Source organism: Eumetopias jubatus, unplaced genomic scaffold (genome assembly GCF_037043125.1).
Source record: "Eumetopias jubatus isolate StellerSeaLion01/CBP00866 unplaced genomic scaffold, mEumJub1_p1.0 scaffold_12, whole genome shotgun sequence".
Classification (NCBI taxonomy): Eukaryota; Metazoa; Chordata; class Mammalia; order Carnivora; family Otariidae; genus Eumetopias; species Eumetopias jubatus.
In genome coordinates, this window is record NW_028274818.1 from 56,634,048 (window position 1) to 56,650,467 (window position 16,420).

A 16,420-nucleotide genomic window follows, 5' to 3' on the forward strand; every position below is an offset into this window, starting at 1 on the left:
AAGAAAAATGTCAACTATCTAGAATTGCTGGATTTGACCACAGTAATAAGAAAGGCAAAATTCAATTTAGGAGGATGATCTTTCACTGTAAGGTGTGTCTGAAAATTCAGAAGTGTATTGCCAGGCCTGTACAGTCAGTTTTATAAGTAAATATCCATTTGTCAATTATATATATTTTGCAACACTTTCAAAAATACTGTCTTAAAAATAAACAGCTCCCTTTCATGGATATAAAACCAAGAGAACAACTTTGATAAGTTTCCTCAATATATACTCTTTCCTAGAAGACATAAATGTTTTTCTTCCTCAGGGACTTCGTGTGCTAAAGCCCAACTGGAAGGAGACTCTCAGACTACAGCCAACTCTAAATTATTTGTATGTCAAATATATTTTTCTAAAAAAAAAACACCTTAAAATGAGTTCTATTTTGACAAAGTCACCGTCTGTTCACAAAATATATTTCCCCCCAACTCTCACTGTCAACAATCCACAGAATTCCAGAAATTAAAAGCCTGAAAATTTTAGTCAGTAATTCTTACAGGGATTTTGTTAACAAAGGAACAAAAGAAGAGTATTACCTGGAAAGCTTGAGGTATGAAAAATTTTCCTAGAGAAGATACAAAATCAAGCACTGCCAAACAAACATGGTCAGGAGGCTCTAATTTAAGCAGTGAGGTCTGCAAAGTTACTACCTAAAGTGGCAAAGATCAAAGAATAGTTATAAATGAAAACAAATATTTCATTGAGACATAATAAGATTCTGATGGGTATGTGGGGAGGGGAAACAACAAAACCCAGAACAGACCAACACTCTACAAAGCCTAATCTTCACATGTGGAATTTGAATAAAATGATCAAATGACGGACTCAGTTATTACAGCGTTCATCCTATCAACTGCTGTAAAGAAAAAAAATGTGTTCCTGAGAAACTATATACCAGTGCTCTTCTTTCAAATCCTTAAAAATTGTTTTGTATTTTAAATTCTAGTGAGGGAAGTTCATTATTTAAAGCAAGGATCGGCAAACTTTCTATGAAGGGCCAGTCAGTCAATATTTTAGGCTTTGAAATATGTTCCCTACTGCATATTGCTTTTTTATTTTTTAATTTTTATTTTACAAACCTTTGAAATGTAAAAATCCTCCTTAGCTTTTGTCCTATAAACAGGATGGCAGAATCTAGCCAGGAAGCCAGAGTTTGCCAACCCCTGATTTAAAGGAACACAGAAAGTCGTCTATAAAAGAAGCAATGCCTAAGTTAAAAATTTACTTACGTTGAAATTTTAGAACTTTAGTTATTTGGGGTTTTTTAAAGGTAGGCACAATTCTATCAAAATTATCCATATTTAATTTCTCAAAAAAGATTACTAGAACTATCAGAATCTACAAAGTTTGAGTCAATTATTTTACTGCATTCTCATTCTCTATAATTTAGTAATTCATGTTACACATACAGTAATTTAAAAATATACCTAATTAGAAAGTATTTGTTAATGCTAAGTTCTTAACTGTACATAACCACTAACCAAGCTACTAAACGCGTTAGTAGTCTCACTTCCCGGCTTATAGCTCCTATGACAGGGTGTTATTTCTTCCATCATCTTCCTAAATAGGAATTAGTTTTAACTCATAACTGTTCATTTCTAACCGTGCCTTTAAGCTTAGGCCAGGCCAGCTCTAGCTTGGTGGGGTCAGTTCTGCCCAGTATGGACTAATCCCAAAGCCTCTCAATCACTTCAGAGAAATGCCTTTTCCTTTTGCCTTTTACTCTACCGGCTTAGAACCTCCAAAAGCAAGCCATAACTAGGCAACATCAAAAGCATCCCCCCAAACAGTGACCTCTGTTCTGCCTGTCCCAGCCATGCAAGCTGGGGGCCAGCCAGAATACTCAGTAGTCCTCTTACTTCAAAATCATTTTATTTCTTCAAAGAAACAATGAGGATTATCCTTAAATCCACATCAGTTATATTCCATACTCCCAACAGCTGCTGGAATGCCTTTGAAATTGTTTTGAAGGCGGGTTCACACATGAACTACGACTCCTAACCTCAGAGATGTTCTGGAGCAGTTGAAAAAAAGGTTTTGACTATTCAGTGTCAGGGAGAGAGGAAGAACAGCTACAGGCTGAATCAGCAGCCCCGTATACTAACCACACTCTACGGGAAGCGCGAAAGAGATGAGACCTCCCTAAGACAAACAAATCTGTGACATTTAAGTTTAATTCAACAGGAAAGGGGTAACAAGCAAATTGAGCAACAAATCATTAAAAAGGACTGTTTGTAGAAAGCTATTTTAAGTCATGTTAGTTCAACAATTTCCTCAGCAAAGTATTAACTTGCTTATTGTTCTTACCTGACTTATCAGATGAGGATCTAGAGTTTGAACGAAAAATCCCAACAGTGGAAGTAAAAGACTAAGTGTCTGCTGAACGTAAGGTTGGCCTGTTACCTTAAATAAGAAACACAAAATAATTTTGGTGAAAATTTTCAATTACATGAAAATAGCAACCTTTTAGTGAGCATTTATTATATACCTTTATATTACCTCACATATACCTTATAACTTTATGAAGTAGATCTTTACTCACTTTACTAGTAATTAAGACAAAGGGGCAGAGAGGTTAAATAATTTGCTCAAGATCACATGATGAGGAAATTTAATACAGATGGAGATCTAATCACTTTTGTTTGCCACTGAAAAACTTTTGTGTGCCTTAGTGTTCTTAAAATTCCATTTCTCTTCCCCATAACTGTTGTTTCTATCATGATATTATAAGCTACATCACCAGCAGAGAATCCTCAATGCATACTTACTGAATGATTCGTGAGGATTGGGGGAAAGCACTCACTGAAGTCACAATACTGCAGAAGGGAAATTTAACTCTACATAAACTTTAATGATAAAACATTATCTGCAAAACCATCTCTATGATTTACCAAAAATGTGAATGTTGCCTTCAGCTTCCAGTGGCTGGCACTACTTAGTCAAAGAAAACAAGTGTCATATTTAGATTTTTAAACTAAATGTCATTTGTAAACTATAATAATCTGTAGGACACATATCATCCTAATTCTACCCCGATCATCATCTGGTCTTCTGCCATTGCTGGGGAAGAGGAACATGAACCAGCCAGAGCCACTCATGTGCCCCTGCCACCTTTAAGCTGAGTCATTCTCCACTGCCCAAAGGACTGTATGGAAGACCGCGGAATCCCAGAAACAGGCCATACTAGCCCAAAAGAGGAGAGAAACCATAGGGGAAGAAGTTTGTTTTTTTTAAATAGGGTCCAAATGGTCATGAAAATAGTTAACTGAACTATCATTGTCACTCTACTAGGTTCTGGTTCTATCACACTCAAAAAGAACTGGCTGGAGGAGTACAAATAGGTATTTTAAGTTCTAACCACAAGTTCTACCAAGCACCTAAAGAAATTACATACATTTTACTCTACAGGGGAAATTTCGGTACTAGTCTCTTTTTTCAATGTTTTATTTGTTCTTCAGTTGCTTTCCTTACCAGTTTAGTGTTTAACAAAGCCCAAAGCTGACTCCCAATTTCCATAATTGTGGTTTTCTGTACAATATCCAGAGCTTCACTGGCACAATTACACACAGCAAGCAAGGCAGAGAGCAGTGTGTTCTAAAGGGGGAGAGACGGAAGAGTCTGAGGTTAGATCCCAACTGAAGGAGCTGAGGCCCCAGAGATTAGGAGTTACTTATAACTCTTCATAAAAACTCATGTCGGATTTATATTCTGAGACCCAAAGCCATCTTTTTCAGCTACTTTAATACAAATTATTTTATTAGAACTAATTTTCCTTATACACAGAAACATTTGCTTCATTTTCTAAATAAACATTTTTTCCTTTTAGGTTAAAATTTAGTATTAAAATGGAAACAGCACTGCATTTTAATAAATAGGTTTGATACAGACTGTCAGTATGATCAAGCTAATTTATAATGTTCATCAACTAAAAATTCTATTGTTTTTCACATTATGCACCTAGCAATCTTTTAACATTAGATTTTTATTTTGCTGTTGTTTTATAATCGGTCTTTAAAATTCCTAAGCAACACTGCATTCAATAAGGAAATAAAAACCTGAGAAGTACACTTATCTAGAATTTGAAACTAAAAACCACCTTTTCTAGATTCGCTCTCCTTTACATATCGAATGTCTCTCTGGCCAGGAGTGGGGGTGGTTGGGGGACAATGGGAGTAAAGTGAAGGCCACATGTGGGAATGTAATGATTAGTAACAATGCCTGATTAATCCATTATACTTCAACAACAACACTTAAGTTTCAATGATTACCATACAGCTTTTTATATTAAGATTTACCCATTTCCTCCTCCAAATAAGCATGTAAAATGACCTGTTGGAACTAAAGTTTTGGTCAGGGCAAAGATATTCAATTTTAGAAAACAGGTGCATTATTTTACCTAATACAAAAGATTTTTTATCTTCAACTACAAAAATCAGTGCACAATAAATGTAAAACCTGAACAATTTAACCTACTCCTAACTAGGTGGTATAATAGTTTTCTCAAAATAAATGCACATAAAAACTTGTATTTCCTTTGGGATATGTCTATGTTTTAAATTATCTTGATAATTATCATCAGGTGCCATTATATAACAGAGTATCAGAACATTTACACCCAGTGTGGAGATAATAAGCCTTGAGAAAACCCAACCTCCTAGTTTAAAATTGCAAATAGGCGCCTAACACTTTGAATGCCCTGTCCCCATCCCTGTTTTTCTCCACTTACCACAAACTGATATAACATACTTACATATGTATTTATTACTTATTTTACCGTCCACAGCTGAGCTACAATGCAAACTCATGAGAACAGGAATTTTTGTTTCGTTCCCCGATGGCTGGAACAGCGCTTGGCATATAAGAGCACTCAAAAAACATGTTTGTTGGATGAATGAATGAACCAACAAAGGAGGAAATGAAACTAAACTGGAAAATTCAACCACATGTACTACAGTCAATTTTTTCAATTTTAAAAAACCATGTATTTTTTACTTCTCACAGATGAATTTCTTTTATATTTCATTATTTTAAGAGGGAGTATTCTAAATGGAAAGCTACATAAAGGCGCAGAATAGATGTGTGTAAAATGGGGGGTGTGTTTTGTTGAATAGAAGAATATATGTATCGAACAGAAGAATCATGTCTGGGGCGCCTGGGTGGCTCAGTTGGTTAAGCAAGCAAGCCTTTGGCTTAGGTCATGATCAGGGTGCTGGGATCAAGCCCCACACAGGGTTCCTTGCTCAGTGGGGAGCCTGCTTCTCCCTCTGCCTGCTGTTTCCCCTGCCTGTGCTTGCTCTCCACCCACACCATGTCAAATAAATAAAATCTTAAGAAAAAAATCATATCTGCCTAATCTAATGATGTGTCAGCAAAAATACTACAAATAAAATATTTCATAATAGGTTTCATCTTGGTCCAGTATGTCTTTTTTTGTTTTTAAAGATAAGGTTGTTATTTTATTTATTTATTTTATTTATTTTTAAAGATTTTATTTATTTATTTCAGAGAGAGAGAGAATGAGAGATAGAAAGCATGAGAGGGAAGAGGGTCAGAGGGAGAAGCAGACTCCCTGCCGAGCAGGAAGCCCGATGTGGGACTCGATCCCGGGACTCCAGGACCACGACCTGAGCCGAAGGCAGTCGCCTAACCAACTGAGCCACCCAGGCGCCCATGGTCCAGTATGTCTTGAACTACGGTCTCCCTGCCCCCAGTATAATTTAATTTACATCAGTCAAGATAATGGTAAGTTTCTCACAGACCCCTTTACAATGTAGAAATCTGAAAATCCTGCTAGTTTCTAACCTGCGGGCAGAGACCACATGCATCTTATTAACAGCCCATCACTAGTACATTGAGCAGTGCTCAGTAAATAGCTGCTAAATGGATCAAATCCATTAAAACTCTTATTTTACCAGAGATTCAAGTTCTCCCAAAGTCCGACTACTGCTTAGCCATTCCTGACACCGTGCAATCCCAGCTCTGGTGACCTCATGTGCAGCTTGTTTCCTGAGCTCGGCGGGTAATGCCTGGAGGGAAATATACTGCCAGAGAGGCAGATTTTCTGCTGCTTTTGGGGAAAATTTCTGGATAAATTCCACCTGAAATAATTGAAGAAGAGTAACATAAGACAATCTGATGAATGGATGCACAATAGCTAAGTATTAGCTTCCATGTTTTATATTTTTTAAAAGTTTTTAACTGAGTAATAATATCACAAGTACCAGACCAATGTAACTCAAAGGAACATGCATCATTATTTTTGCTGTTGTTGCATGTTTGCAAAATGAAAAACACAGTTTAAGTGGAACGAAATATGAAAACTCTGAGAAATGTTAAAAATAATGCATTTCATTATTAGTCAATCAGCTATTTTATCCTGCTCCTATTATGTTCCTAAGAACTAGTGTGCTTGTGACCTTATTCAGTTAAGTCCAAAGTAATATTCCAAAATACGCCAAAAGACTCATTCGGCTCGCCCTGGCAGCTGTTATCTCAGCTGACTAGAACAGAGGACCTAAAGAAAAAAGCAAAGGTCATCGGTTCGATTTTCCACTGGGCTAGCTGGCTCTGCTCAGACAACACACAGAACCGGTGTCACAAATCTAAGCCACCAGCCCAGAACAGTGTGGCTGGCAAATCCATTCTACCACTGAAATAATTCAAAGCTTTTGCCAAGTTAACAGAAAAACAGCACTGTTTTGTTAAAATGAGGCATCAGCAGACGGACTAAAAACAAAACATAAAAGTTCTAAAAAAAAAAAAAAAAAAAAACCAGTGAAAATGTCAGTTTCCAGTGGAAAAACAGAAAAAATAATAGTGTACTTACTGAATTAAGTATAATTTAGGAAGTATAGTAATGTAATTTTTAAGTAGAAGAATTCAGATTACAATATCCCAAATCCGCTTGATGAATAAAAAATTCCTATGTTAAGAAAAATCCTACTGTATTAAATTTGACGAAGAAACCTTCCTACGTTTTATATACTACATTTATATTCGAATTTTGTTAGCAGAAAATATTTAGCTGTCAAAACAAGGGAGAAATTGTGTGGCTATCTACTGGAATAGCTGTTAGAGCCAGAAAAATGGATCCGTTGATGAGCTATGTGTCTATTATAATAAGCAGCTTTATTCAGGAAACCAAACTGCTTCAGGAAAGCCAAGAGAATTGTTCCAATTGATAAACATCAGTTGAACATGACCTTTCTTTATAATAAAATCCAATGAGTGAATGAACTAGTTCCTTCTCCAAAATAGAAATTATAAATAATTATGCCCTGGACAACATAAAAGGGTAGGCGTTGACAAATTTATGTAGAAAGAGTGATCTACTTACTATTCTGAGTTTGAAAACCCTGGTCTCAACACAATTTTAAATATTTAAAACGGCCAGTGCTGGGGCACCTGGGTGGCTCAATCGTTTAGGCGGCTGCATTCGGCTCAGGTCATGATCCCGGGGTCCTGGGATCGAGCCCCGCGTCGGGCTCCCTGCTCCGCAGGAAGCCTGCTTCTCCCTCTCCCACCGCCTGCCTCTCTGACTACTTGTGCTCTCTATCTCTCTGTCAAATAAATAAATAAAATCTTTAAAAAAATTTAAAAAAAATAAAACGGCCAGTGCTAATAACAGTTCATAAGGAGTGAAGAATAAGTGAATAATCTGAAGAGAATTAGGATTTTTCTCCTTTAAATCGAGAAGAGAGGAAAAATACAACAGTGGGCTTAAAAAGCAAATTATTACAGTACTTTTGACTTTACATAAAAATGGTAGCACAACTATCAGTGTACTTAAACCAGGTATATTAAATCCTTTCCTCTTAGGTAACCCTGTACTTTCGTTTCTAAAACAGAAATATTACCAATAGTTACACACTAAAGAAATAATAGAATATCAATAACTACTCTCTATATTGAAACAGAAACACATTTTAATCTCCCTATTCCCTGGCATTTCCCCCAAATTATTACCACACTTTGGTAGATTAAAACATCACTGTACTGGGATTAACTATTTTCATTTATATTAATGCTGCATCACTGATACAAAAATCTGGGTTTTTGTTTCCCTTTTTAAAAAAAGATACCATCTTGTGTGCAAACGAATAATTATTTCCAGCTTTGCCACTTGCCTCTCCTTTGCCCCAGCCCATGCTCTCTCCCCACACTCCTGCCCCAGCCTCCCCTCCACCTCCCCCCAACCTATAGCCTGCATCGCAAATGCCTCTATCTCCAACAGCTTCCCCTATTCCTACCTGTTCCCACCCTGCAGCTCCCCAGAAATGATCTTCTAAGCTATGAACACCCAACACAACCTGATCTGAGCCAGTCTGGGTGCTCATTACGTACCACCTTTCACTATGAGCACGTTTATAATTTTATAATTTCTACTACAATATATGTTCTTTCTGGTATCATGATATGGTACAGTGGTTTCCAAGTTTTTTATTTTAAACAACAAAACGCTATTAAAAATGAATGAGCGAGCTTTATACATCTAAAGAAGAAAAGCAGATTTCATACGGTTCAAAGGGATAAGGAGGCAGAGCCAATACCCTTCAAACAGAGGAGGCCCCCAAAACAGCTGAAGGCGACACTGGGGCAGTGGGAACTGCAGCTTCTGAACTAAGAGAGATCTGGTTTGGATCCCAGCACAGCCATTATCATGGTGAGTTTGGAGATTTTCTTTTACTGACGTAAGCTGCTGTTTCTTCATCTGTAGATGAACATAAGCCACGTACCCCACAAGGCTGACATAGGAACTCCAAGAACTGAAGTGCCTAGAACACAGCCCAGTCCATACTATTGTCTCAACAAAGGTCCGTTCCCTCCTTTCAAGAGGGATCATGTCTTCAGGAAAAAGGAGAAAGAGCAGAGCCTAGCAGAAGAATGAACACTTGTGCAGTGCTCCTTTTGAGCAGCTTACATTCCAGGTCTCCCCAAGTCTCAGCCCTGCCATCTAAGGAAGGTTAGTATCTCAGTTTTAGGATAAACTAACACCCAAGGACTCCCAAACAAGAATTCAAATTTAGGTATGTCCCTTTAAATTTTAGCACAGTAACTTGACCAGGAAATCAGTATTTGATTAACTGAAGAAAAAATTAAAGAACACCCCTCAAAATTCTATAACTTACATATCTGATAGCCTCAATTATTTGGAAAAACTCAGAAAACTGAGGAGTATCTAAGAGATCCCTAAACATAAACTAGAGTTTATTTATAACAAAGTTTCTAGATTTCACTTAGAGGTCATTCATTCTGAGTTGTATTATTCTAAAAGTTAAAATTTTACAACAACACTGGGAAAAGGATAATTTTATTCTCATTTAATAAATAAGAAAACAGGTTAAAAAGACACTTTTCCTCCCGATCCCACTTCTTTAGGAAGGGCCTCTAAGTTAACAGGGCCTCTATGAAGGCCAGTGTACCAGGAACCAGGGGCAAGAACTTTGAGAGGAGAAAGTTGCTAAAATTTGAAGGGACACAGAGCAGACAACTCTTCCGGAGTTTTGGAGGGGAGAACAACCCTTACATATTTTCTAGAGGGCTGGTAGGTTGGTCTGGTGTGCTTTCAGCATCGGAACCAATTGCAAGGAAGAGGGCTGGGAGGCTGGGATGGTTCCTCTCGTGCCTGGCCAACCTCTCTCGAGCAGAAAAGCAGACATGGACTTGAGGCACTCTCTTCAGAAATAATTCCCAGGGCTCCTGGGTGGCTCAGTCGGTTAATCGACCGACTCTTGATTTCAGCTCAGGACATGATCTCAGGGTTGTGAGATTAGCCCCGTGTCAGACTCTGCACTGGGCATGGAGCCTGCTTGAGATTCTCTCTCTCCCTCTGCCCCTCCTCCCCCTCTGCACACTTGGCTCTCAAATAAATAAATAAAAATAAAAGAAAGAAAGAACTCCCAATATTTACTGAGCACCCTTCTAAGCATGGCTCTATGCTACGTATTTTGCATATATTACCTCTAAGTCCTTACAAAAGTTTTCAAAATAGTTAACACACATCTGTCACTCTGTAGACAGGGAACAGGTTCAGAAACTTTTCTGACATCACAGTATGACAGGATTCAAACCAGAGGATTCAAACCCCCTTCACTAACCTAGTGGTTCCCAAGCTTGCATCCATGTCAGAATCACGTAGGAATTTAACAATAAGACCAAAGGAAAATGACTGGGCCCCTCTGCCAGCCACCATGCTATAGCTACTCTACTCACAGGTAAAGGTCCAGGAACCTGTATTTTTTAAAAAGCTCCTAAAGCAGCTGCCAAGTGACCAACCCAAGGGCTACACTGGGCTACAGAGGTTTCTGTGACCAGAATCTCCTTTATCAGGGCAAAGCTTGTTTTCCTCACAATGGCAAACAACTAATGAGGCTCAACATACTTTCAATTTTCCCCAAAAAGTTCAACTTATTTACTGGAAAAAATAAGAGACATCATTAAGGGCACACATAAATAACATCCTAGCTCTTCAAAATAAGTTAAAAGGGGCAGGGCATATAGAACCTTCTCATGTCAAGTATCTTAAAGGTATTGAGAAACAAGGGGAGAGATACAGTTCAGGAAGAGAATGACTGTAACTTGCAGTAAAGAGAGTGACAAAGACTCTCCAATGACCAAACTTTAGTCAGGCTCTTCTTCCAAAGCCTCTTCTCAACTAGTGTTCCGCATGGGATTGTGTCCATCCTTGGGCCTGCATCATCCAGTTTTAGCAAGAATTCTGCTTGCTGAGTCAATCTAGAAAGCACCCCTCTGTCTTGGTATTTGGTCACCTTGGTCTGTGTTCAGCAAGAATCTTGTCAGTTTAGCAAAAACCACCTCCTTACCCCTGACATTTTCCTCTTAGTAATTTTCATCCACTGACCTACACCTTGCTCCTTCATTGTGAGTCCCTACTAGGCTATGCTATATTCAGACTTGAGCCCAGTTCTACACTGAGGCCTCCTTTCCCCTACAGCAACAATCCCCAGAATAAAACCCACTTTTATCACCTTAACTACTATATGGCTCTGGTTTTTCTTTAACATCAAAATCTAAACCTATCTAAAAGCAATAAGCAAAGCAATCAGTAAGTCAAAAATTTATGGTCAGATCATATCAACATTTAAATGCAGAATAAATGGGGCAGTGGGAAGTCTTCAAAGAGTCTGAATCCATTTCTCAGCAGCTGCTCAAAGACAGTGACTGAGATGATATCCTTGCCTGTTGGGGCGGGGCCATGAAGAAGAAGAGTCGCCTCAATAGTATTGATAGGTTGGTGAGCTGATAACATTCTCCAGGGCAAGATTTTATCTGGGAAAAGACAGGAGAGGAGAGACTGATTTAAAATCATGGCTTTTACAAGCTTTTATATGCTAAAATAAACAGCAGCTCTTTCTGGGACATAAGATTCTAAGTAATTTAGATTTTTTAATTTAGAGCTTTTCTTTAACTTATCTTTCATTAACCTAGATTACTTTTATAATGAGAAAGCAATTCTGACATTGTATTTATAAACAACCCTCTGGAATTTCTATTTTTAATTACCATTTGGATGATAACTTGATATGTTAATCTTCCTACTGAAAGACAATTCATGGAATTTTTTGAAGATCTAAGTACAATATTGCAAAAGTGGATATAACTTTAGATATTAGCTCCATTAAAGATTTAATAAGCTCAATTTTCTGGAGATCAATTCCTACCATAATACACAAGGAGAGCTTTTACTTAATTAAACGAATGCTTTTATTTGAAGAAGATAATCTAACATAAAAATTACTTTGGATCTGTCTTGTGCAAGACATGTTAAGGATTCAGAAGTGGGTACGTGCTCTAGACGATTAGCCATGGAGACTACGTGCCGGCTGTGAGGTTATTACGCACTTCCCTGGCTTTAGTCATTAACGTCTTTAAACAGCAAACTAAGAAATGTATGACATAATAGCTACTCAGAAACGAAAGACACATGGACCCACATGAGATCTTTATCAAAGGCCAGGGACAAAAAAACCGAAAACAACAACATGACCATATCGTATGGAATATACCAAACATCTCAGAATTTAAAAGCAAAGAAAGGTCAACATTGAAAAGATTAAAATAAATCATCACTAAATCATTTTCTCTTTGTAGCCATTCATAAGCATGACTTCTTTCCCCAAAGGCATCAATCACTGTCACATTTAGTCCCTCTCAAATCATTCTGAGACAACAAAATCAAGAGGCAGCTTGTCTAAGTCACTTTAAACAGAGAAAGAAAGAAAAAACAACTCAGTAATCAATATTACAACTCTCTCCTTATTTTCTACTTTGCATTCAATTTTAAATTTACTCTCTATTAACCCAATCTTTCTTATCTAGAACAATTAATAGAACTCTGTAAGATTTCAACAGTATGAAACAATTTCCCCAGTTTGACAGTTTCTGGCACATCTTTTTCAATAGCATCAGCATTAAGACACAGCAAAGAAATTGTCAAAAGAATTTAGCTACCTACTATCTCTCCTTTTGATATTCACATTCTTCAAGATCATCATATCCCTAAAGGAACTGCTTGGAGAGAGAGTGTTTTAGACCTCGTAATTGTACTCACCAGATGAGCCACTACGGTGACATGGTGTGCACAGAGTTCAGCAGTCCCATATCTGTGATATAAAAGAAGATTATCTCTCCGAAATAATTTTTACAAGTGTTCAGAAAAGCAAGGAGATGAGCTTCCAAAAAGCACTAAATATTCTAAGCTGTAATTTCTCCATGGCCAAGGAATACCACAATATACAAAACTACCTAAGCAACAGTTACCTATTGATTTGAACCATAGAAAGAAAGAGGGAGCCTGGTTCTTGATTTAGTGCTATGATACGAAATCAAACCATTTTGGGGAGCTACTAAAGGATTATCAAGACAGAATTTTTCTATAAACTTACAAGTATAACATCATTTACTATCAGTTATTACTATAAATCAATCCAAAAACCAAAAAAAGTACATTGTACCGGGAAAGGAAGCACCATGCATCCATAGCTAACAAAGAGGTGATCATATTAGCACTAAGCACAGCATTCAACAGAGCAACATCCTAATGAAAAACAGAAAGTTCATGATACATTATTATTAATTTTACATTTCTCAAAATAAAACAACAAAATACCATCACAATCCAAATAATAACAGATCCTCAGTGGGAAGGCTCAACTTTCTGAAGGAGTATCTGAAAGAGCCTGTAACACCATTTCCTCCACATTTACTGAGCACCTACTATATATTAAGCATTGTGCTGGGCTATGGAGATTCAAGTGATTTTAAATGTGGTAGCTCAATCATTAGGATCCACAAAAATTCTAGTGCTAGATCTTAACCACTGTAAAATATCTTAAAGGACATTGATCCTTATGTAAATTCTAAGAATTTTTTCCCTACAATTTTCTCAACATCTTTTCTACTTTAATTCCATTTAAAAAAATCAACATTATGCTTAAGATCTATAGGAGATTTGGTGCTACAATCTGCTGTTTACTTCTCCTTTTTATGAAATTGAATCAGGTAAAATCCTAACACTTTTCCTCTTTTCACTCTATCTTTCCATATCTTGCCACCCAAAATGCTTTCTCAAATGTTTTAGCTAGCCATTACATCTGAGTCCTGAGACTCTAGGATTACCATTTCTTAAGATATAACTGAATTAAAAGGTAAAATGTGCAAACTGAGAGAATGACATTCAAAAAGAATACACATTAACTATTCTTTCTTCTGTATATAAATCAAAATTTGGATCAAGCCCCACATCAGGCTCCCCACTCAGCGGGAAGCCTGCTTCTCTGTCTCCCACTCCCCCTGCTTGTGTTCCCTCTCTCGCTCTGTCTCTCTTGTCAAATAAATAAATAAAATCTTTAAAAAAAAATTTTTTTTTTCAATGAAAAGAAAGCATAGGGGTAACCTCAGTTTAGCCAAGCAGGTAACAAACTTACCAGTTCAGGGAACAATGAGGGATGAAAGGAAGCGATAAAAGTACACAGATGAACACAAATATGCTGATACAAGGTGACAGCAACTTCCACTTGCCCTTTACTCTTTACTCCTTGTAAATGAATAGGCAGAGAGAGTTCACCAGCACACTGCTCAAAACTGCAGAAAACGGCTTTGAATAGAGATACCCTGCAGGGAAATGGAGAACACTGAACCCAACATTGTTCACACTTAACATTTAGAAGGTATAATAATAATATGGCATATGGAGGGTTATTTTCCCAAAGCAAAATGTCTCAAGAGGTATATATCAACGACAGTTTCCAATATGTGTGAATATGTAACCATAAAAATAAAATATAGTCACTGTTAAGAGAAATTCTTCAAGGAGAATTTTCCTGTACCTTTTTTTTTTTATCATTTACCAAGTGTTTATCATAGTACTGAACTACACAAAGACAAAATTCACAAAGGAACCTGAAATTTAAATATATATTAGGTATTATACAGAAAATAGAAAATAGGTGTAAGTCAGATAGAGAGGGGTCACTTTAAGATTAAAATCGTTTAAGAAATCTTCATAGAGAATTTAAATAACGAATTAGAAATCGGCAAAATATAAACAGGCAAAGATGACAAAGCATGAGAAGAAGGCAGGTGTGAACAGCCAGTCTGACCAAAGTGAGGCGTGTGTGCAGAAAACGAGCACACAAGTGACAGGACGAGGAGCAACACTGGACAGCAGTGGCAGAGGGACGGACTTGGAGCGCAGAGCTGGGCCGGCTGGCATTGGGCTTGCATGTCTGAGCAGGGTGGGGCAGGAGCTCACGGCTGGGCTCCAGGAGATGACCTCTTATCGCACACAGAAGGCGCTCAAGTAAAGGGTGAATGCTACAGCCCAGCAATCACGCATGCAGTAAGATGCTGTAGACTGGTAGTGGTGAGGAAAATGAATACGAGTGAAATTTCCCAGGAGAAAACTTACAGAATCCAGCATTCTATTTATCAGAGCTTATCTTGAAATGTTAGTAAATACATCTACCCTATTATACTCAACATTTGTAACACAAAGTCTTAGGCAAAAGCTTCTAAAACACTGAACAAAATTAAAATATTTTTAGCATCTGTTACAGATTTATATAATTTTTATCTATATTTATAAAGTAACAATAAATATGAGGTCTACACAGGAATTAACTAGAATATCTGATGTAACCAAAAACTTAAATTTCAAGATCATTCCAAATGACAGGGCATCCTAAACCATCTATAAGACGACTGGATGGAAACACCACCACGTGTGCTACCTGGTTGTAGCTTCCGAGAGCCGGCTCTCTGTGCACCACAGGGCCTGCACATCCTCAGGCTGAGACGGCAGCTTATCCATGATGACAATCAGCAGAAGACACTGTGGGAACTGTAGTTCACATGGCAGCTCTTACAGGTAACAAAAACATATTCATTACGTTACAACAACTTGGTAAAAATATACTCTCCATATTTTCAACAGAAATCTGATTGTGATATGTAAAGAAGTCAGAGGCATAACTGTTTTCTTGGAATGTATTTTTCATTTAAAGAAAAGTAGAAGGAATTTTAAATAAAATCTTTAAAAAGGATAAGTAAGGGAAATAACCCTGTCTTAGCAAGTCATAATTATTAGATGATTTAAAATTAAATCTGTTTTGAAGCTTACCTAATTTACCATCCAAAACCACTTGCATGAAAGGTTGGAATGTGAGAAGCTGACTGATGAGTGGATCCAGTGTAACTAGGAAAGTGCCCGCTATTTCCTCCTGTTGTGCTTTAGAGATCCTGGCAGCATACAGACTTGGAGGAAACTTGCTGGAAAGAGAGGGAAAAAATTCATCCATTAACAGGTATCTTCTAATTTTAGGTAGACTGATGTTCTTCCAAAAGTGAAAATATGTAAAAAATACATAGCATGTATTTTATAAAACAAAATTCAAAGTACTAAATTGAGACCACATTATATGAAGACCTCCAAACTAAATAACATGACTATAATTCCACAAAATTAAAAGTTTATAATCTTAGAGAAATCTTTGATATTGTTTTGATGTATTTTAATACCATTTTGACAGTAGTGTACTTAAAAAAAGACCATGAAGGGGCGCCGCCTGGGTGGCTCAGTCGGTTAAGTGTCCGACTCTTGATTTCGGCTCAGGTCATGATCTCAGGGTCCTGGGATCAAATCCCATGTTGGGCTCCATACTCAGCAGAGAGTCTGCTGGAGATTTTCTCTCTCTCCCTCTGCCCCTCCACCTGCTTTCTCTCTCTCTAAAATAAAAATGAATAAATCTTAAAAAAAGAAAAAGACCATGAAAATATGAATATCTAAAAAACCAGTAAAAACATTATATATAGAAAGATATTTCTGATAAATTCTGGCTCAGTCGCTTCTATCAGAAGT

The 16,420-nt window shown here is 37.3% G+C and overlaps 1 protein-coding gene across 1 annotated transcript in view; it reads right to left on the reverse strand.

Annotated features, from left to right (window-relative positions):
* Positions 1 to 16,420, reverse strand: part of FIRRM (FIGNL1 interacting regulator of recombination and mitosis) — a 44,036-nt gene that overhangs the window by 4,948 nt on the left and 22,668 nt on the right. The window contains exons 11-20 of the mRNA XM_028123050.2: positions 15,683 to 15,831; positions 15,294 to 15,423; positions 13,989 to 14,175; positions 13,017 to 13,099; positions 12,614 to 12,665; positions 11,242 to 11,331; positions 5,955 to 6,140; positions 3,514 to 3,636; positions 2,350 to 2,445; positions 579 to 692 (exon numbers count right to left, since the gene is read on the reverse strand). Coding sequence (XP_027978851.1) covers positions 579 to 692; positions 2,350 to 2,445; positions 3,514 to 3,636; positions 5,955 to 6,140; positions 11,242 to 11,331; positions 12,614 to 12,665; positions 13,017 to 13,099; positions 13,989 to 14,175; positions 15,294 to 15,423; positions 15,683 to 15,831 — 1,210 coding nt within the window. The remainder of the gene's footprint in view (positions 1 to 578; positions 693 to 2,349; positions 2,446 to 3,513; positions 3,637 to 5,954; positions 6,141 to 11,241; positions 11,332 to 12,613; positions 12,666 to 13,016; positions 13,100 to 13,988; positions 14,176 to 15,293; positions 15,424 to 15,682; positions 15,832 to 16,420) is intronic.